The 22,438-nt window shown below is 46.2% G+C and overlaps 1 protein-coding gene across 7 annotated transcripts in view; it reads right to left on the bottom strand.

Moving 5' to 3' along the window:
- Positions 1–22,438, bottom strand: part of MOB3B (MOB kinase activator 3B) — a 333,368-nt gene that overhangs the window by 134,445 nt on the left and 176,485 nt on the right. For 6 of the 7 annotated variants that reach the window (XM_084979886.1, XM_084979887.1, XM_021064706.2 and 3 more), the window contains one exon: positions 1,903–2,105. In XM_084979886.1, coding sequence (XP_084836012.1) covers positions 1,903–2,105 — 203 coding nt within the window. Of the gene's footprint in view, positions 1–994; positions 2,106–22,438 lie in introns of all 7 variants that reach the window. The other variant, XR_014817775.1, reaches the window with a different exon arrangement.

Genomic DNA, 22,438 nt, shown 5'->3' with positions numbered 1-22,438 from the left:
AACAAAAGCTCCCGCCTTTATTTTCCCTAATTAACGTCCTTCTCGTGAGGCCCCCATGCTTTGGTGTACACCCCCTTCTCCTGGGATCTGTGTGTAAAACTCTATTTTCTTGTCTTTTTTTTTAGGGCTTCACTCCCTGCATATGGAGGTTCTCAGGCTAGGGGTTGAATCAGAGCTGTAGCCACTGGCCTACACCACAGCCACAGCAACACTGGATCTGAACCGCATCTGTGACCTACATCACAGCTTCAGGGAATGCCGGATCCTTAACCCACTGAGTGAGGCCAGGGATCGAACCTGCATCCTCATGGTTCCTAGTTGGGTTCGTTAACCACTGAGCCATGAAGGGAACTCCGACAAACTCTATTTTCATTGGCAGTCAACTCTTGATCTGTTTGTCTCACCGTACAGAAATATAATAATAATTTTTAAAACCCTATATTTTAAAAACATGTACATAGAGAGATAGGAAGATAGGCTAGCAAAAGACTGGGCTGGCCCCTGCACTCTAGCCATCGCTCAGATGGACTTGGATGAAATGCAGTTGCTCTGTCAGTTGTATTTAGCAAAACTGGCCCTTTTAACTGTTTCAAGAAAAAAAGCATCATTTTACTCTAAAGCACTGTATAATACTGAATAAGACGGTACTGGCTAGGGATAGCTCTGATAGGATACCCATAGATATATGTAACAAAAGATGTGGGGCTTTTAGGGGCCCTTGACTTCTAAAGTGCAGTGTGAGTCCAACTGTGAAGGCAGCTTATAAAGAAAAGGACTCCTCATTCACCTAGACGATAGCAGTAAAGTGTTTTTTGTTTGTTTGTTTTTTGTCTTTTTGCCTTTTCTGAGGCCGCTCCCTTGGCATATGGGGATTCCCAGGCTAGGGGTCGAATCAGAGCTGTAGCCAACGGCCTACACCAGAGCCACAGCAACACGGGATCCAAGTTACGTCTGCAACCTACACCACAGCTCATGGCAATGCCAGATCCTTAACCTACTGAGCAAGGCCAGGGATCGAACCTGCAACCTCATGGTTCCTAGTTGGATTCACTATCGAGCCACAATGGGAACTCCCAGTAGTAAAGTTTTTTTAACCAACTGTTCTGGATTCTCATTTATCCTGTTATAACTGCATTGGAGGATTCAGTATGAAAAGCAGAGTCCCCAGGATAGTATATTCTTATCTGGTGCTTACTTTTGTCTCTATCTCTGGAGTAAAGGCTACCCAAACACAGCTTTTTCTTTGCGGTTTTTTTTTGTTTGTTTGTTTTGGGTTTTTTTTTTGCTTTTTAGGGCGGCACCCATGGCATATGGAAATTCCCAGCCTAGGGGTTGAATTAGAGCTACAGCTGCCTACACCACAATCACAGCAACGCAGGATCCAAGCCACCTCTGCAACCTACACCATGGCTTATGGCAACACCAGATCCCAGAACCACTGAGTGAGGCCAGGGATTGAATCCGTGTCCTCATGGATACTGGTTGGATTCGCTTCTGCTGAGCCACAATGGCAGTTGACTTGATGTTGTGTGTCTAGTAGCTGCCACCCAGCAGTTCCTAAATATTTATTTACCAAAAAAAAAAAATGTTTCTTATTGTCTTTGGATAACAGTGTAAGAGATGATATGGTGCTCAAAGATGCCCCTGTAAGGGATTACGTAAATAGGTGACTGGTGTGGGAGCAGAGAATTGAAGCTATTCCCTCTGGACCAAACCATAACCATCCTAGAGAGAAATATAAGCCCTCTGTTGGATGGCTGAGGACATCTTGGCATCCCCCAACCTTGAGAGGACCTCTAAATCCCGTCCAATTCTGCCATCCTCTAGCTAGCAGCGAGCCATTGGTGTGCATGGGTGTGGCAGTGTTCGGGTGAGTGGCCGGGCTGCTAGGGTGACACTTACCAAGGGCTCCAGCTCCTTGCGGTCTATGAGGTTCATCTCTGTGACAAAGTAATAGAAGTGTTTGTAGCAGGTGTTGACGTGGGCCTCGGCACCCATCACGATGACCCGGTCGAAGTGGTGGATGTAGACGTGGACGAAGACCCGGAAGAGGCGGCACAGGATCTTTTTGCAGATCTGCAGGAAGTTCTTTGGGAAGGGAACACCTAGAAAAGGAAAAAAAGGGAAGGCAATCAGGATGAGGACGCTCTGGCAGGCTCTGGAGCCCAAGTGTGAGGCTGGGGAACCGTCCTGGACCTGGGCTTCTGGGCCAACCTGAGGGTGCCCTGCTGTATATGGGCAGCTCCATTGGACACCGCCTGAAAAAGTGGCTGGAATGGTATTAAATTCCAACACCAACAACCAGGAAGAGACCAAACAAACGTGTGAAGAGGGTCACATAGGTTTTCTTGGAAATATCTTTTTTGGTGCAGATAAACGTGCAAAAGTATTTATTTTTACATAGAAACATGCACCCTCCCTTCTTGCTTTTTTATTTTTCAGACTTTGTAGAGCACCAGAAAGTTCATTTTCCTTTCATCTCTAAGATAAGAAAACTGGTCGAAGGAGGGCGATGTTTCAGGGAGACTGGCGCGCCCTGACAAAGCCATAGGGAGTGGTGGGGACAGGGGCAAATTAGAAAGCCCCTTTCATCAAAGGAAGTAGCTGCTGTACAACTCAGCCAGTGGTGGCCATAAGGGGACAGAGGTCTAGGGCTGTTAGATCTTCTGTTTTCTTTTCTTTTTGCTTTTTAGGACCGCACCTGTGGCATATGGAGGTTCCTCAGGGTAGGGGTCAAATCAGAGCTACAGCTGCCGGCCTACACCACAGCCACAGCAACTGGGGATCTGAGCTGAGTCTGCGACCTACACCACAGCTCATGGCAACACCAGATCCTTAACCCACTGAGTGAGGTCAAGGATCAAACCTGCAATCTCATGGTTCCCAGTCGGATTTGTTTCCACTGTGCCATGATGGGAACTCTTTTTTTTTTTTTTTTTAATTCTTTAAAAATTTTTTGGTTTCTTAAGATGATTCAGAAATCTGGAATTCTGGAGTCCTATTTTTATTTTTTGTTTTTATTTATTTAGTTCTGGCTGTGCCCATGGAGTGGGGAAGTTCCCGGGCCAGGGATCGAACCTGTGCCACAGCAGTAACAGTGCCAGATCCTTAACCCCCTGAGCCACCAGGGAAATACTGGCATTCTATTTTTAAAAATATTAGCATTTAACCTGAGTTGTTATTGTTAATGAATTTTATTATCTTTATCGGTGTACAACAATCACCTGAGTTTAAAAAACAAAAAGCACAGGTCAAAATGAAACATCTTCCTAGGTTAATTTGGCCTGCAGGTTACCAGTTTGCAAATTCTGATCCAGACTTTCTCTGAGATCCATGGTTTTTGAGGTGGGCAAAGGCAACAAAACTTTACGCAAACTTCGCAGTACACTTATTGCCATTTCATCTCATCCTCCTTCTCCGAGGAAGGTAGGCATCGGGTTTTTTTTTTTTTTTTTTTTTTTTTTTTTTTTTTTTTTGTCTTTTTGCCTTTTCTAGGGCCGCTCCAACGGCATATGGAGATTCCCAGACTAGGGGTCTAATCGGAGCCATAGCCACCGGCCTACACCAGAGCCATAGCAACGTGGGATCCGAGCCGTGTCTGCAACCTACACCACAGCTCATGGCAACGCCGGATCCTTAACCCACTGAGCAAGGCCAGGGATCGAACCTGCAACCTCATGGTTCCTAGTCGGATTCGTTAACCACTGCGCCACGACGGGAACTCCGGGGGTTGTTTTTCACAACGCAGTTTGGGTGAGTGGTCAGAGGAGCCACTCAGATCTCCTGTGTGATGACCACTACTCCCAGCTTGGTCAGAGCAACAAAGAGCAGAATCCCAAACCCACTTCCTCCCTCCCTCTCAAACACTGCTTCAACGCTTGTTATCTACACCCCTTTAATTAGTGACGCTGGCATGGATTCTGAAATTAAACAGACTTTGAATTCCTATTGTGCTCCTTTTCCAGCTGTAGGACTGCAAGCATGTTATTTAACCTCTCTGAGCTTCAGTTTTGCTGTATGTACGATGCAGATACAAATGCTAGTTGTGATACCAGGGAGTTCCTGTCGTGGCGCAGCGGAATGAATCTAACTAGCATCCATGAGGATGCAGTTTGATCCCTGGCCCCGCTCAGTGGGTCAAAGATCCCAGTGAGTTAAAGATCCGGTGTTGCCCTGAGCTGTGGTGCAGGTCGCAGACTCAGCTCTGATCCCGAGTTGCTGTGGCTGTGACTGTGGCGTAGGGCAGCAGCCGTAGCTCCCATTCGACCCCTAACCTGGGAACTTCCATATGCTGCAGGTGCAGCCCTAAAGAGACCAAAAAAAAAAAAAGTGATACCCACATAACTTTGGTTTTATTCATCAAACAGGGGTCAAAATAAGGCCTTTCTGGCATGACCAGGAGAGTGTCAACATGACTAACATCCTTCTACAATGCCTAGAACAGAATAAAAACTCGCTAAGTGGGAATGACACCCCACCCTGCCCTCCCCGCTGCTGCTTCTGTTCTGTAAAGTCTGGAGTATCTAGCTGTTGTTATAAGGGAAATAATTACCCTGACCAGGTAGACATGACCACCGGCCTTTCTGCAGAATTGCTGAGCTGTGCTCAGGGCATGTCCCTGGGCCCCAGGAAGCTGGGGTTTTGCTGTTCGTGCCTCCACAGGGTCCCAGTGCAGCTGTCTGGTGGGAGACATCCTGTCACAGGATCATGTGGGACGCCCCCCCGCCAGGGCAGGGTGAGAGAGACGGAACATGGCTGGCAGTTGGCAGAGGCAGGATCTGCCTCCCCAGGGCCTGGCATGGATGCTGGCTTTTCTTCCAAAACAAATTGGCAACATATCAGATGAACCCAGAGAGAGACCCGGGCACAGCTTGGCAGCTGACTGGGCAACAGATGCTCCGGTCTGGGGGTGGGGGAGGGAAAGCTGGGAGAAGGTAGAGGGCAGCCCCTCACAGATGGGCGGCTTGATCTGTGGAAGGGGGGCTAGTGAAAGCCACGGAGCCAAGCTGGGAGAGGTCTGGAGTCTTCAAAGAGGCCTGAGATCCAGAGGTGATGGAACCTTCCATCATCCTTATATAAGAATGTTTCCATCAAAAGGGGAGTCCTGTAACCACAGGGAGACAATATCAGGAGCTGACACATGTAATCCATCTGTGACATAGGTTTTATGAGTCCTGTATTACAGGTGAATAATTTCAAGGCTCTGAAGCATGGATTAACTTCCTCCAGGCCACTCAGATAAAGAATGGTGGGGCTGGGATTTGGATCAAGTCAGCCTGATTCAAAACCCCGGAGTTCCCGCTGTGGCACAATGGGTTAAGAATCTGACGTCAGTGGCTCAAGTCACTGTGGAGGTACAGGTTCGATCCCCAGCCCAGTGCAGTGGGTTAAAGGATTCAGCGTTGCCACAGCTGTGGCTCAGATTCACTCCCTGACCTGGGAACTTCCATATGCCATAGGTGTGGCCATGAAAAAAATAAATAAATAAAATAAAAAAAATCTAACAGATCTGGTTATGTTTGGCATATGACTCTCGCTGCCAAAAATAAAGGCACAGCTTAATTGCTAAATGCAAGCAGGCATGCAAAGGTCACTCTTGGGTAGCAGAGAAATATAATTTACAGAAAGGAAAGGGGTGAGGGAGAAGGGGGAAAAAATCTACACCCTTGGGAGGCACAGGTCCGGGGTGGTAAAAGGTCAGCTGATACATCTGTGTTCTCTGCTGGTGCCACCGTAGACCATGAACTTGGGACTAAGAATAAAAGCCAATATTTACTGAGCTCTTAACAAGTTCTAGGGGCTGTGCCGAGCACTTTACATGGATTAGCTGACTGAGTCTTCAGAACAATGCCTGAAGACAGGTACTGTTATGGTTTGCATCTCACACATGAGGACAGAGACTTGGAAAATTAAGTAGCTGCCCTAGGTCACACAGCTGGAGGGGTTTGGGCCCAGGAGTGTCTAACTCCAAGGCCCATGAGTACCAGCACCCTGAAATCTGGACATGTTGCTCTGGGGGCTCTGCACACACCTCCAGCTCCCAGCCCTCCCTTCCTGGGTGGCCCGAATCCCCCAGGTGTGCTTACTTTTTAGTAACTAGGGGACACCGGCGGTGGCGGGTTTCAGCTGCGCCAGTTGATCAGCTTGACCTTGACAGCCAGCCCCCATACCCCACACACTAGCCGAAGGTAAAACAAAATGTTGGACACAATGAGGATGTTTGTGGTACTTGCTGGGTCCCTCTCGAGTGTCCCCAAGGCACATCTTCCCCCAGATCCCTGCATCTGATCAGCTCTGAGCGCTTGGCTCCGCCCTCCACGCCACGCCTGGTCTCTGGCTTTGCCTCCAGCCTTGAACTTGGTTTGTTCTTGCCTCTCCCTTTTGGGCTGTGTCTGGAAATGATCTTGACAGTAGTTGAGAGGAGTTGGCTTTAGAGTCTGGAAGCCCTAGTTTCAAATCCTAGCCCTGCAACTTACTAGCTGTATGGGCAAGTCACTTCATCCCTCTGCTTCATTACAAAATGGACAAAAACATTATTTTGTGGTTTCTTTGTTTCAATAGAAAGTCCACACTTGATTTTATTTTATTTTTTTGACTGTGCCAGTGGAAGTTCCCCAGCCAGGGATCAAACCTGCGCCACAGCAGTGACCTGAGCCACAGCCTGGTGCTTAACCCACTGGGCCACTAGGGAACTCCTTACAAAATCTTATAATAGATCCAGAATCCCATGTTGCTGTAGCTGTGGTATAGGTTGGCAGCTGTAGGTCCGACTGGACCCCTAGCCAGGGAACCTCCATATGCCACGAGTGTAGCCCCAAGAAGCAAAAAAAAAAAAAAGTGAACACTGCAAATGGTTTGAGTCTGGACATGCTCAGTGTACACCACAGTCACCACAGGCCAACTCGGGAAGCTGAGAAGTCCAAGGATGGATTTCTAGGAAGCCTAGGAACCCTGGTAGGTTCTCTGTTAAGCCGAGATAAAATCCAGCTGACACAGTGTGGGGTTAAGAAAGTCACATGGCATTTGGGAAACTCACTCAATATTATTGATGGTTCAGGGGCCGATTCTACAGGTTGTGTCCTACCTTAGCGCTTTTTCCCTTTTCTCTTCTGCCTTCCAGGTGTTCAGGTATGTGTGTGTGTGTGTGTGTGTGTGTGTGTGTGTGTGTGTGTGTGCGCGTGCGCGCGCGTGTGCACGTGCGTGCATGAAGTAAACTTTCAGAAGGAGGGAAGTGGAAGAGCTCACCCCTCTGGATGTAGAGAACTGGACGTCCACTCCCTCCAGAATTCTCATTCTGTGTAACTAGCCTCACGGCAGCAAGACAGGGTAAGACTCAGCCCTGCTGATCCACTCCTTTCCCTGACAGGCTTCAGAGGGACAGTTCATAAAAATTAATTTGTCTGAGGGTTTTTCATCTTCATAGTGCTGTTAAGAAGTCCCTGATCTCGGGAGTTAACTAACACGACTAGAATCCATGAGGATGCAGGTTTGATATGCAAGACCTAATATGTGTGTATATGATGTCATTTATTCTCAGTGAAACCCAAAGCAGTGAAATTATTTCTTTTCTGTTGGTTTGTTTAATGTAACTGTGGCTTAGCCTAGTGAATGTGTTTGCCTAGACCCACAACGAAAAGGAGATAGAGCAGAGATTTGGCTCTGAAGCTCAGGCTCTTTCTTTGGTGTGTGTCCTGCTGCTACAGCTCCACAGAAGAGGGAACCTCACCATTCAGATGACTTTTTTTTTTCACTTTTTAGGGCCACACTTGCAGCATATGGAAGTTCCCAGGCTAGGGGTCAAAACAAAGCTATAGATGCCGGCCTACACCACAGCCACAGCAATGCTGGATCTGAGCCATGTCTGCCACCTACACCACAGCTCACGGCAACGCCAGATCTTTAACCCACTGAGGGAGGCCAGGGATTGAACCCACATTCTCACGGATACTAGTTGGGTTTGTTAACCTCTGAGCCACAAAGGGAACTCCCAGATGACCATTTTTTGACCTGCATGTAGCTCAGTACCTGGCTTGTAGAGGGAGCGCAAAAATGTTTGTTTTAAATGAATAAAGTCTAGCAATAGGAAGAATGAACCATCTCAAATGGGCATGTTACGATGGCAATCTGAACCTGAGGAAGCCACGCAAGGGTCTGGGCAGAGGGCAGCCTGTGTATTCCACACGACACCACTGACTCGGCTTCAGGGCTGTACCCAAGCCCCTCCTTTTGTCCCTTCTGCTCCTCTAAGTACACAAGATACCAGGGACCCTTCACTTCAGTATTTTTTAAAAATGACTAACTCATCAGAGCCTCCTTGCCAGCCCACTCACAAGCATCCTATCTTAATCTATTTCTTGCCTATGAAAAAAAAAAAAAAAAAGACTAACTCTGGAAGCTCCTTGGCTTAAAAAAAATGAGGGTCAAGAGGTCAAGGATATTTGTAAAAATGCTGTTCTTACAAAGGTTTGCAATATACCTAAGCATAGGAAAGGATCTGAGAATTCCTGTAGAAAAAGTCCGTGTATCCTGGAGTTTCCTCTGTGGTACAAGGGGATTGGCAGCGTCTTGGGAGCACTGGGACATGGGTTCAATCTCCAGCCCAACACAGTGGGTTAAGAAGCCGGCATTGCCGCAGCTGTGGCTCAGTTTGTGGCTGTGTCTCGGATCTGATCCCTGGCCCCAGAGTTCTCTATGCTGCTGGGCAGCCAAAAAAAAAAAAAAAAAAAAACAAAAACAAAACAAAAAACGTTGTATTGTCCTATTTAACTCTGGAATCTGCTTTTGCCCATAATAGCTATTGGTTTTAAAGAGTCTGTAATCAGACTTTTCCAGGTTTCATTTCTGGCTCTGCTGTCTAGTAACAGTGTAGCCACAAGCAAAGGGCTTAGTATTTCTAAACCTCAGTTCCCCCATCTCTATAAAGAATCAGGGATGTTAAAGTTATCCAAAGCTCAGGTGGCTATTGTGAGGATTAAAGACACATGTAAAAAGGCTCTGCTAATGCTTTGCAGATTATAAGCACTCTCCCGTGAACTGTTAGTTTTAGTATTTCATGGACCAAAGGATACATATACATATCATCACATACTCTGGGATTAAATTCCTCCTGCATATTTATTTTCAGCAGGTAGTCTTGATATTAATCCATTAATTCTGAACTTCCAAAGAACTTAGAGTGGTCGTTACAAAGTCTGGGATTATATTTGATCTTGCATTATTTTCTACAAATTTCTCATCGTTAGGCTCTGTATTATACTTTTTTTTAAGTGTCAGCACTTTTAATGTTGTGCACATCAAAGTATAGTAAAAAGATGACTATAACCAAGCTGCAGACCCTCTATTTCCATGAACAGCACACTGTATTACAGTAAACCAAGTTTATATTCAACCATCAAATGTGGTTCTCCCATTAGTTCACATTGTGACAGGTCATTAAAAATATCTTCAAATCCAATCGTCTTATCATTACCCTGCAAAATATCCAGTGAAAGGTGTGAGCTTGGAAGAAATGGAAGACGCTGACTCTGCTGTGCTGCCTATACTGTTAAGTTCCCTGAACAAAGGGGACTGTTTTATACTTTGGTTCTACCTTTAGAAACACCTTGCACAGGGCTAGATAGGGAACACTCATCAATCAAAATGGAATCATAAAAGAGCAGTGATCTTTTTTAGTCACGATATGAATCCATCACCCCCTATTTGGGGGAGGAAAAAAGCCTACAGCAGAAGTGATAGCTTTTCTGTCCGTCTCCACCACACCCCCCACTTTTTAGGGCCACACCCACGGCACATGGAGGTTCCCAGACTAGGGGTCAAATCGGAGCTACGCTGCTGGCCACAGCAATGCAGGATCTGAGCCACGTCTTCTATCTACACCACAGCTCATGGCAACACCAGATCCTTAACCCACTGAGATAGGCTAGGGATCGAATCCACAACCTCATGGTTCCCAGTCGGATTCGTTTCCACTGCACCACGACAAGAACTCCAATGATAGCTTTTCTTGATATGGTCTTGATATAGTCCTGGCTTGGAAAGCCACATAATGCTCTTATAGAGAGGAGAGCTCTGAGATGAATGTTTTGATGTAGCCTAGGGGGCAGGAAGAAAGAGTCTGAAACTCCTCTCTGTTTATCATTAAAACCCCCCTTCTTTACCTTTTAATATAGTTTTTCAGGTGGTGACAGTTAATTTTCAGTCACTGTACTCAATTAGAAAGTTAATACCAGACACTATTAACTGGTAGTCTTAACAGAAATAGATTGCAGAGCTGAAGGATTTGAGTTAAACTTTGACTAGTCTTATAATAATGCAGACAAACCTTCCAACAATAATCTCAGACAGCTATGTATTGGTAATACAGAAAACCACCTTTGATCGGAAGGTCTCTAAATGATTTGCAAGCACGAATTGATCTCAGAGCTTCCTTTTTCCCCACCCTAGCCACATGCCCTGACTCTCAGATTCCATCTGTGAAACTTCAGACTCCAAGAAGGTAGTTAGAAATGAGAAGATGAGTTCACATGAGTCCCACGAAGAGGTAATAGACATCCAGGTGTTCAAGGATGGATCTGGACGGCTTCCGGTCAGGGGGTTTGGGGCTAGTGAGCCTAAAACAGGACCAGGCTGAGTTCAGATTCCAGGATGAGGCCAGGCAAGGTGCCTGGGCAGAGATGAGAATCCCAAACCAATCACTCACATGTGGTTCCAGCAGGAATTTGCTCAACTATGAGACTTCAAGCAACACTGGAGTCTGCTGAGCTATGGAGCCAAGGAGGCCAGCCAAGAGCTGAGGGGAAGGCAGAGGGTGAGGTGAGCCTGCAGGGGGCTTATAGCCCCTCTTGGAGGCCTGATCAGTCAGCCTCATAGCTTTGCCTCTGCTGAGGGTGAGAACCTGGTACTCGGCTGGGAACCAGCATCTGACAAAGCCCTGCAGAGTTTATGAATGTGTCTAACCACAAAAATTCTGATCTCCAAGCCACATTGAGCCCGAAAGCTAAATCGAGCATGGAATATAATAATTTCTCCGGGGCTCCATGTGGATTTGCCTTTCATCTCTGACTCAGTAAATCTCCTTTCTCCCAAACAAAATTTAATAAAAATTCCAGTGTTTTCTGAGCTTCAATCCATTTTCTTTCTTCTTCATTCCCTCCTCTCCCTTCCTTTTCACTAAGCCCTCAAATGCCCCATTCAATCCTTCCTATCCAGGCACCTCTGGAAAAAATTACAAGAAGTTGTCTAAATGGCTCGTGTTTTTTGTCTTTTTCTTTTTTTGGCCACCCTGTGGCATATGGAGTTTCCAGGCCAGGGATCAGATCCAAGCCATAGTTGCGACCTAAGCCACAGCTGCAACAATGCTGGATCCTTAACCCATTGTGCCGGGCCAGGGATCGAACCCACATCCCAGTGCTCCAGAGACACCGCTGTCGATTCCATTGTGCCACAGTGGGAACTCCATGTTTTGTTCTTTTACACTATTAGAGAAGGCTGCAAAAGGAGAAGGTCCCTCAGAGAATGCAGAGATGCTATGACAAAGTCACACATGAGAGACGGAGGTGCCAAAGTCAAACAAGACCCATGTGGCTGTTTTCCAAGGTAGCTGCTGTCTTTCTCATTTCCATCATTTTGCTTTCTTTCCTTCTGAAGAGAAGGCTGGATGCTTGGGGCTGAGACCCTGGTCTGTGAGCACGCTGGGTTGAACCTGGGCTGGGGAGGTCTGGAGAGTAAGGGCTCAAAGGCGGTCTGCCTCCAGGGACCCCAGGGAATTGGCTCCGAACATCCCAGGTTCCAAAGGAGCTGGCGGACATTCTGCCCCATCGTTTACCAAGTCAATGCCTCTGCCTTCTTTAGCATTCAGCTGAAAGACTTCCCTTGTTCCCTGGCACCTGCTACCTGCTCCTGAAACTTTTCTGAGCACAGACCCCGGCCAGCAATTCCACACTTATCTGTGTGGATCCTGACTTGGATCTGCCACGCCCAGCAGATGGCACGCTCCCTGGGGGCAGGGAGTGCATCCAGGCTTCTCTCACACGGATGCCCCGTGCCCAGTGCAGAGCCTTGGAGAGGGTGGGTGTGTGATAAATCCTTGCTGGCTGGGGGCTTGGGAGCTGAGCACTTTGGCCATCTGCTTCCACCAAAATCAGAGCTCAGAAAGGTGCAGGGACTGACAGGCTCAGGGTTTAGAGTGAGTTTGTGATGAAAAGGGGTCTGAATTCAAGTCTGTCTGATTTCAGAGCCTAGGCTCTTTTCACTCTGCCAGGAAGCTGGATGGGATTCCTAGGGCTTGTTTCATCTCATTCCAATCCAACTGGCAGAACTGGAGAAGCAAAATTTGTTAAAAGATGAAGGTGGAAAAGGGTGGATTGGCTCTTCCCGCAAAGCATGTGTCATTTGTGGCAGACGCTGGTTACACATTTGGCATCGATCGCTGGTCTCAGATTCCAGCTGGGGAACTTCCCTGCTACTTGCCTGTGAGTGAGTTTGCTAACTTCTGTTTTTTTGGTTTTTGTTTTGTTTTGTTTTTATCTTTTTTGGCTGCCCCGTGGCATAGGAAATTCCTGGGCCAGAGATTAGATCCAAGCCACAGTTGTGACCTACTCCTCAGTTGTAGCAACGCTGGATCCTTTAACCCACTGTGCTAACTGGGAATCGAACCCGCATCCCGGTGCTGAAGAAACGCCACCAATCCCATTGCGCCACGTGGAAGCTCCAAGGTTGCTAACTTCCAACAGGCTCTGTTTCCTTATCTGAGGAATGAGGGTAATATACCTAGTACTTAGTGAGATCGTGAGGATTAAACATGGAGCACAGGGCCAGCAGGCTCTCCAAGGCATCTGGCCAGAGGCCTCTGATATTGTCACTGCTCTCAAAGGTGGCTCTCCCTTGTCTAAGTGGAGGGTGGACAAAGGGCAAATGATGGTGCTGCCTTTTCCCCACAGGACAAACTATCTGGAAAGCAGATGTGAACCCAAGATGATCTATGAAAATGTCGTGTGAACTGTCGGAGGACCTTCTGCATGACATAAGATGACACCTAATACCTTGGCTGAGCCTTTGGGGACCCCCAGGCCATGTCAGTAACTACAACCAGAAATGCCTGCAGGGCTGCTTCAACTTGTCACGCGTGGCTGAGAGCATGTGTGCTGCCCTTTTGGTCTTCAGAGGGCAGAACCAGGAATGCACACGTGAAAATCCCTCTACGAGTCATAAAAACCCCTCATTCTCAATAGCTCATGAATAAAAACAACATCCCACACACGTGGGAAAAGAAAACAGGCTGCCTCTGGCAGCGTGGCTGAGAACCTACCATTTCCAAAATACTTGCAAAACAAAACGCGACTGGATCACAAAGGAACAAGAAAAGAAAGAAAAGAAACCCTAACGACACGGATCTGTTTCTTAAAAAACCCTCCTCCTAATAGTTTAATCTCCTGCCCATTCCAAGCACATTCTCCCGCCTCCTGCAAAACGTATATATATTTATCTAAAGAAGGCTCGTGCTCTTGCTGATGAAATTCAGCTTCGGAGGACTGATTCCTCTAAGCAGATGTTTTGTGTTATCTCAGTGCGTTCCTCAAGAAAGTGTCTGTACGTCGTGCCAAGGAAAACAATCTTGTGTAGCAAGACTTTGTTCCTACGCCTGAAAAAAAAAAAAAAAAAAAAGTCCCCAAACAAGCGGACAGCTGCAAATGGTTAGAAATAAACTGGCTACTACTCTCTTCTCCAGCTCCCTCTGCCTGGCCCAGCCACCTCCCACCCCCACCCCGAGTTAGCCTCTGACCTATCTATTATCACAGTGGTTGGACCAAAAGAAAGGAAAATAGACTAGCACGTGATGATAGGTCTTAAACAGACCGTTCATTCTTTCAGACATGCCACTTGCGGGGCAGAGGAAGTGCTGTTTCTGCCACTAAGAGGAGCCTGCCTGTCACTACCCCTTTTCTCCCCCAGGGTCACTCCTCTGCCTTGGAGGCTGGTCCTTATCCACATCCTCATCTCCAGGGTGGCGGGCTGCCTTCACCCTCTCTTGTCACAGCGTGGAGGTAGAAGCAGATTGACAACCTGAGAAAGGCATTCCTTCACTGTGGATTGGCAATAACAGGCATGGAAAACGAACTCGAGCTAGTTCAGACCTGCTGAAAATCTAATGGCCCAAATGAGAGAGAGTGAGCTGAGAACTTGATGTTAATGAGCCTCCTTAGAACTGGGAGGTTAGGCAGAAGCCCCAGTCCTTGGGTCAGGAGCCCCAGTCAGAATTTGAAAGTCATGCAGCCTTCTTGTGGTGCATGATCTATTGTGAGTATTTTCACAAATACAACTTTGTTTTTTTTGGTCTTTATGTCTTTTTAGGGCCGCACCTGTGGCATATGGAGGTTCCCAGGCTAGGGGTCCAATTGGAGCTGTAGGTGCCAGCCTACACCACAGCCACAGCAATGCCAGATCCTTAACCCACTGAGCAAGGCCAGGGAATTGAACCCGTGTCCTCATGGATGCTAGTCAAGTTCGATATTGAACCCGCTGAGCCACGACGGGAACTCCCACAAATACAGCTTTTTCTTTATTCACCAGCAGATTCTTTCTTCCATTATGTGCAGGGCAATTGATACCAAACCTTGTCTGAGATGTGGTATATAGATACAACAGAGTACTACTTGGCCACAAAAAAGAGTGAAATATTGCCATTCTCAGCAACACGAATGGATTTAGAGATTATACTAGGTAAGATAGAGAAAGGCAAATACCATAAGATATCGCTTATATGTGGAATCTAAAATAATATGAATCAACATATTTACCAAACAGAAACAGACTCAAACATAGAAAACAAACTTGCAATTACCAAAAGGGAAAGGGGAGGGGGAGGGATAAATTGGGAGTCTGGGATTAATGGATACATGCCACTGTATATAAAATACATAAACAATGAGGATCTACTGTATAGCACAAGGAATTATATATAATATCTTCTAATAACTTATAATGGAAAAGAATCTGAGGCTGTACACCTGGACTAACACAACATTGTGGATCGATGAGGGTTAAATTTAAAACACATGCATGCACAATACCAGGTCTTGTCTGGAATAGTTTCTAATCTATAAACTTCCCTCCAGGAGTTCCCATCATGGCTCGGTGGTTAACGAATACAAATAGGAACTCTGAGGTTGTGGGTTCGATCCCTGGCCTTGCTCAGTGGGTTAAGGATCTGGCGTTGCCATGAGCTGTGGTATAGGTTGCAGATGTGGCTCAGATCCCGTGTTGCTGTGGCTTTGGCGTAGACCAGTGGCTATGGCTCCGATTCGACCCCTAGCCTGGAAACCTCCATATGCTGAGGGAGTGGCCCAAGAAATGGCAAAAAGACAAAAAAAAAAAAAAAAAGAAAGAAAGAAATGGCCTGGATCCTGAGTTGCTGTGGCTGGGGTTCAGGATGGCAGCTGAGCTTGGATGTGACACCTAGCCTAGGAACTTCCATATACCAGGGGTGCGGCCCCAAAAAGAAAAACAAAACAAAACAAAACAAAACAACTTCCCTCCAAGCCCACCGCCACTTCCCTAGCTCAAGCCACCACCACCTCCTGCCTGGTCTGCTGTAGCTCCCCCTTTGCGGAGGTTCCTTCCTCTACTTTAGACTTCTCCAATCTCCACCAGGCAGGTAGAGGATCCTCCTGAAATGCAGATCTAACCAGGCTGTCTTCTTTCTGCACAAAACTCTAAAGCCGCTTCTGACTGCTTCAAGGTAAAATCAGAGCTATTAAACGTGCAGGCAAGACCCTCTCTAGCTTCACACATGCATCTCTCCATTATTAGCTCTGGATCCTCTCAACATGCATATGGGATGGGAAACAGCCCAACAGAGCTAAGATCCATTTGCTCACTCACTTCTGGGCTTTGCCACGAATTACAGAGTCGGCAGCTGGAAACCCTCTTGCGCAGCCTCCCCCTTTTGTCTTTTTGTCTGGCTTACTCTCATTTGTTATTCAAGACTCAGTGGAGTTATCACTTCCTCAGTCATGTCATCCCTGCCCAGCTCACCCCTAGTCTAGTCAGGCAGATCATTCCCCTGGTACTTCTCCTGTGAGACACATTACATTGTCTTGTAAATGTCCTTTTCTCCCCTTGGTCTCCCGTTTGAATGAAAATTTTGTAATGTTGAAGAAGGTAATTTTCTTTTTTTCTCTTGTCTTTTTCAGGGCTGCACTTGCGGCATATGGAGGTTCCCAGGCTAGGGGTCGACCAGAGCCACAGCAACACGGGATCCGAGCCGCATCTGCGACCTACACCACAGCTCACAGCAACATTGGGTCCCTAACCAGTTGAGCGAGGCTGGGGATAGAACCTGCAATCTCATGGTTCCTAGTTGGATTTGTTTCTGCTGCGCCACAACGGGAACTCCCGAGGAAGGTAATTTTCTTGTTCCCTGGCATTGAATGTATACCAGAATACAGAAGTTCTCAATAAGTATCCATTGAATGAATAAGTGAACAAATGACATCCTGGTAGTGGACTTTGAGTTACAGTCTGAAAACCACTGTTTTTTTTCTGCACCCCAAACATGCGTAAATTCCCAGGCCAGGGATCAAACCCACACAACAGCAGCAACCCAAGACACAGCAGGGAAAATGCTGGATCCTTATCCTACTGAGTCACCAGGGGATTCTTTGAAAACGATTGTTCTTTGGAAAGAATCCCCAGGGGACTGCTATAGGCTCATGTTAAACCTTGTCATATCCAAGGCCATAAGGCTGCAGTAAAAATTAATATCTATTTACCTTTTATTCTAAAATTTCATGGCTGCACCTGCAGCATATGTAAATTCCTAGGCCAGGGATTGAATCCGAGCCACACCTATGACCTATGCTACACTTTGTGGCAATACCGGATCCTTAATCCACTGAGCCAGGCCAGGAATCCAACCTGCATCCTCACAAACACTATGTTGGGTTCTTAACCTGCTGAGCTACAATGGGAAATCCGTCATCACTTATTTTTACAGAGTTAACAGAGCCTGGAAAATTGACTCTCTCTAAGATGACAGCTTAACTTTTACAATTCACATTAAAATTTTTAAAAATTAAAAACATGTAAGAAGACATTGGCAGCAATGAGCAAATGCTACATCCAGATCTTAGTGTCTAATTACCATTCTTCAAAAAAGGAAACCAGGGATCCCTGGAGAAACAGCAGATTCTAGGGCTGGGGCAGGAAATACAACAGGCAAAAACAACTTGTAGTGCCAGAAAAAAAGGGAGTCTTCAATAAAATCACATCAATGGGGGTGTGTCAAAGGGACGGGGTTGGGGCGGGCGTGGGGGGGTGGGGTTTCATCATGAAAGAGCTCCAGAATAGCCAAAGCTGGAATCTGAACAACAAAATTAATGGAATAGTATTAGATTATAACCGGAAGTATAAAATACTCACAAGTCCAGATGGATACAAATAAATGATTGAATAAATAAATGGGGAATAGACAAATCTCCTATGTGGGAGAATTCCAAACAATTTAGGTAGTGACTCATCCCTGAAGGAGGTGGAGCTCCCTTTGTAGCCTTGACCTTGGGGTGTGCTAGGTGATTTGCTTCTAAAGAATGGCAGCTGGAAAGGGAGGCAGGAAAAATAACTTTATAGTGGAGAAACTTGGCAGACACTACATCGGCCAGGTAACCAAGGTTAAACCTCATCAATGATAAGTCATGTTCTTGGCAAATACCTTTTTTTTTTTTTTTTGTCTTTTTAGGGCCACACACATGGCATATGGACGTTCCCAGGCTAGGGGTCCAATTGGAGCTGTAGCTGCCCACCTACACCACAGCCACAGGGACACCAGACCTGAGTCATGTCTTCGACCTACACCACAGCTCACGACAATGCTGTATCTTTAACCCACTGAGTGAGGTCAGGGATTGAACCTACGTCTTCATGAATGCTAGTTGCGTTCTTAACCTCTTGAGCCACAACAGGAACTCCCTTGAGGATGGATGTTTTTTCTTTGTTTTTTTGTTTGTTTGTTTTTTGTTTTTTTTGTTTTTTTTTGTCTTTCTGCCTTTTCTAGGGCTGCTCCCAGAGAGACAGCAATAAGTCTGCGACCTACACCACAGCCCACAGCAACGCTGGATCCCTAACCTACTGAGCACGGCCAGGGATCAAACCCACAACCTCATGGTTCCTAGTCGGATTCGTTAACCATTGCACCACGATGGGAACTCCAGGATCACTCCAATAGGTTAGAAAAATGTGTGCTCTATTTGACACAAATATGCCCAAGGCACCATTTGCTTGTTTTCTGAAGGCACCCCCAGGAGGTGGCTAGACAGACTCCTTTGATAGAAGCAAATGGTTCTGGTGTTTTGCAACCCTACATATCTTCTTTGTTAACCTTCTTAGGTGGTCCTCGAGTTAAGGGCTTGAATTTCTTACTGCCTGCAGATTTAAGGAATCTGCGTGGACATCGCTCTATGTCTAACAGGGCACATTTGGTCCACCTTACCAGCTAAGTACTGCATGCTTTGGTGATGTCACACTGAAGCACTGTCAGCCAGCTGGCATGGGTGGAGAGGACAAGAGCCCCACCTCTACCCCAAGCATCCGAAGCAGATCCCAGGAGCCCTGGCTGTCCGCACTCATGACCACCCTGCAGAGTAACGGTCTCCTTGCCCAACACCAGCTCTCTTCCGTTCCTAGGAAGGTTCTCACATGTCCTGGGCCCAAAGGTCTTAGCACTCTTAGGGACAGTACTTAGCCATTCTTCAATGTTTTCCAGTTCTCTGGAAGGATTTTTAACTTATAGACCTATGGTTTGTATTTCAGATAGCTATTTGGGAACACATTATTTATAAAAGTAGGTGACAACCTAATTTCTTTTGCTGTAGTCATAAAAATAATGCTTGTTTGTTTGTTTTTAATTAGACCCGTATGTTCACTGCAGCACTATTCACAATAGCCTAAGACATGGAAACAACCTAAATGTCCATCGACAGATAAATGGATAAAAAAGATGTGGTACATATATACAACGGAATACTAATTAACCATTAAAAAAGAACAAAATAATGCCATTTGCTGCATCATGGATGGAACTAGAGACGCCCATACTAAGTGAAGTAAGTCGGAGAGAGAAAGACAAATACCATGTGATATCACTTATAGGTGGAATCTCAAATGAGGTACAAATGAACCTATCTACAAAACAGAAACAGACTCATAGACACAGAGAACAGATTTGTGGTTGTCAAAAGGGAGGTGGGGGAAGTGAGATAGACGGGGAGTTTGGGGTTGGTAGATGGAAAACTTTATATTCAGAATGGATGAGCAATAGGGTCCTGCTGTACAGCACAGGGAATTATATCTAATCTCTTGGGACAGAACATGATGGAAGATAATATGAGAAAAAGAATTTCATATATAAAAAAGAATTTTATATATATATATGTATATATATGATGAGGTCAGTTTGCTGTACAGCAGAAAGTGGCACATTATAAATCAACAATAATTAAAAAAACAAAAAAACAAAAAAATTGCTTAAAAGAAGAAAAAAATTAGAAAATGCTGTTAAGCAATAATACCATGATCACCCATAATCCCACCAAGAAATAACCACTGGTAATATATTGATGTGTTACCTTCCAGTCTTTTTTCTTTGCACACATATAGTATAAAGTTTTCAAAAGTAAGATTAGAATCAGACTGTACATTCAGTGTTTTTTTTTTTGGCTTTTCGGCTTTTTGGGACTGCACTTGCAGCATATGGAGGTTTCCAGGCGAGGGGTCGAATTGGAGCTGTTGCTGCTGGCCTACACCACAGCCACAGCAATGTCAGATTTGAGCTGCGTCTTTGACCTACACCGCAGGTCACAGCAATGCCGGATCCTTAACCCACTGAGCGAGGCCAGGGATCAAACCTGCAACCTCATGGTTCCTAGTTGGATTCTTTTCCACTGCACCACAACGGGAACATTCAGTTTTTAACTTCCTCTTTGCACTTAATATCATGAGTAGTATATATTTATTGAGTAATGAATTATAATATACCTGTGACACATATTTAACAATTATCAAGACAAAATAATGTCTGAATGACTTTCCTTGAACGTGTCTTTGGCAGTTGGTCTCTGACAATTATCCTTGGTTAGAGTCTTAGGAGGAGGTTTAACCCCATAGTTTCTATTAATAGTTCATGCGTTTTATTCCACAGATGTTTGTTTGTTTGTTGGTTGTTTGCTTTTTAGGGCCTCCCCCGAGGCATATGGAAGTTTCCAGGCTAGGGGTCAAATCAGAGGTACAGTTGCCGGCCTATGCCGCAGCTACAGCTACTCAGGTTCCGAGCCACATCTGCAACCTACACCACAGCTCACGGCAATCCCAGATGCTTAACCCACTGAGCGAGGCCAGGGATCGAACCCACATCCTCATGAATACTAGTCAGGTTCATTTCCACTGAGCCACAAGGGGAAATCTTCAAGCCCATTTCTTTCTGACTTCAAAGTCTGTTCTCTCCATTACTCTCTTCTGCCTCTTTTTAGGGTTGGAGGCAGTTCTTTCCTTCTTTAGGTCAATGGGAGGACAAACCGTTCAAAGGTGTCCAAAGGTGGGACTTCCTGCCCGGGGGATGAGTTCCCCATGCAGGGAGAAGTTCAAGTAGAGGCCACTTGCAGGTATTGTTAGAGAGGGGATGCAGGTAAGAGAAGGTGGTTTCCACCCCTGGCCGTGCGTGACAATCACCTGTGTGTGTTAGGTCAGATTCCCAGTCCCCTTTCTGATTATTGCCAGGGTCTCGGGTGCAGGTAGGGAATAATTTCTTTCTTTTTTTTTTGTCTTTTTGCCTTTTCTAGGGCTGCTCCCGTGGCATATAGAGGTTTCCAGGCTAGGGGTTGAATCGGAGCTGTGGCCACCGGTCTACAGCAGAGCCACAGCAACGCGGGATCCAAGCCGCATCTGCGATCTATACCACAGGTCACAGCAACGCTGGATCCTTAACCCACTGAGCAAGGCCAGGGATCGAACCCACAACCTCATGGTTCCTAGTCGGATTCATTAACCACTGTGCCACGATGGGAACTCCAGGAATAACTCCTTCTTAAAGCACTTTGGGGATTCTAATGCAGCTGCTGGGAATCACCGGGGGTCTCCAACTCTGAGATCCCATAACGCTGTGGTGTGAACTGCAACAATAAGCGCAGGTAACTGTGGAGGGTTTACTCTGGCCCAGGACTGGGGCACTCCCTCCCTAAGTCCTCACAACGACTCTACGAGGCAGGCACTACCATCAGGCCCATTTTACAGATGAGGAAGATTAAGTTTCCTGCCCAAGGTCACACTAAGAGGTGGAGGAGCTGGGCTCTGAGTCCAGGCAGGCTGGCTCTTAGATCTTTACTCCCAACCAGAGGAGAAGAAGGCACCAAATGTCACCTGATCCAAAGCCACTCAGTCCAAGGCAGGGTCTGAACCCACCAGCTGCTAATCTCCCAAACGACAAAAATTCCACAGCACAGAAATCACCAGGAGACTAAAATACAGTCTCAGACCTTGAAATGACTATAAGAACTAGCAATGTGGCTAAGGCTCTCGAGGTATAAAGTCTGGACGTTTCTTTGGTCTCAATGCATTATATTCAATTTTTAAAATTTAAACTTTCTAACACAGCATGCATGCAACCCAGTAATTTCTATCGCCATTCCTTTACTCAAAATCCTCTATTCAAAACCAAACCTGCTCATTAAAAATGGTGTTATGTGGTGGTGGAATATTCAAACAAAATGACATTAAGTATATTGACACATGGTTAAACATTAACTCCAGTGAAACTCCTGATGTGCTAATTCAACAGAGCCCGACCGTGCCTTTCTGGGAAAAGCTGGGTCACCTGCTTGCTGTACCTTGTCCAAATCCTCACCACCACGTGGTCTGGAGGCCAGCTTTAGCAGCAGGAGCTCAGTGTTAGCACAAAGATTTTCTTTTTTTTTTCTTTTGTCGTCTTTTTGTCTTTTCTAGGGCTGCACTCGCGGCATGTGGAGGTTCCCAGGCTAGATGTCTAATCGGAGCTGTAGCCACCGGCCTACACCAGAGCCAAGCAACGCGGGATCCGAGCCGCATCTGTTGCCTACGCCACAGCTCACAGCAACGCCGGATCCTTAACCCACTAAGCAAAGCCAAGGATCGAACCCGAAACCTCATGATTCCTGGTCGAATTCGTTAACCACGGGGCCATGACGGGAACTCCTAGTGCAGAGACTTTCTTTACTGAATAGGTTCTATTTCCTCCCTCAGGTCTTCTCAGTCTTGGGAGACAGGATCTCTGTGCTCTGAGTGCTGAACTCAAGGGGGACTTTCCACGTTCAATGCCCTGTTTAACCCTCTCTTTAAAGCTGAACCCGGGCAAAATGCTGGGAGGGGTGGAGGTGGTCTTCTAAAGGCCAAGCCCTCCTGCCCCCAGCACTGCAAA

Source organism: Sus scrofa, chromosome 10 (genome assembly GCF_054392235.1).
Source record: "Sus scrofa isolate SSC_HxYL_T2T_F1_AM1 chromosome 10, Sscrofa_HxYL_maternal_Yorkshire_Landrace_v2.0, whole genome shotgun sequence".
Taxonomy (NCBI): Eukaryota; Metazoa; Chordata; class Mammalia; order Artiodactyla; family Suidae; genus Sus; species Sus scrofa.
This window is presented reverse-complemented; position numbering and strand designations above follow the sequence as displayed.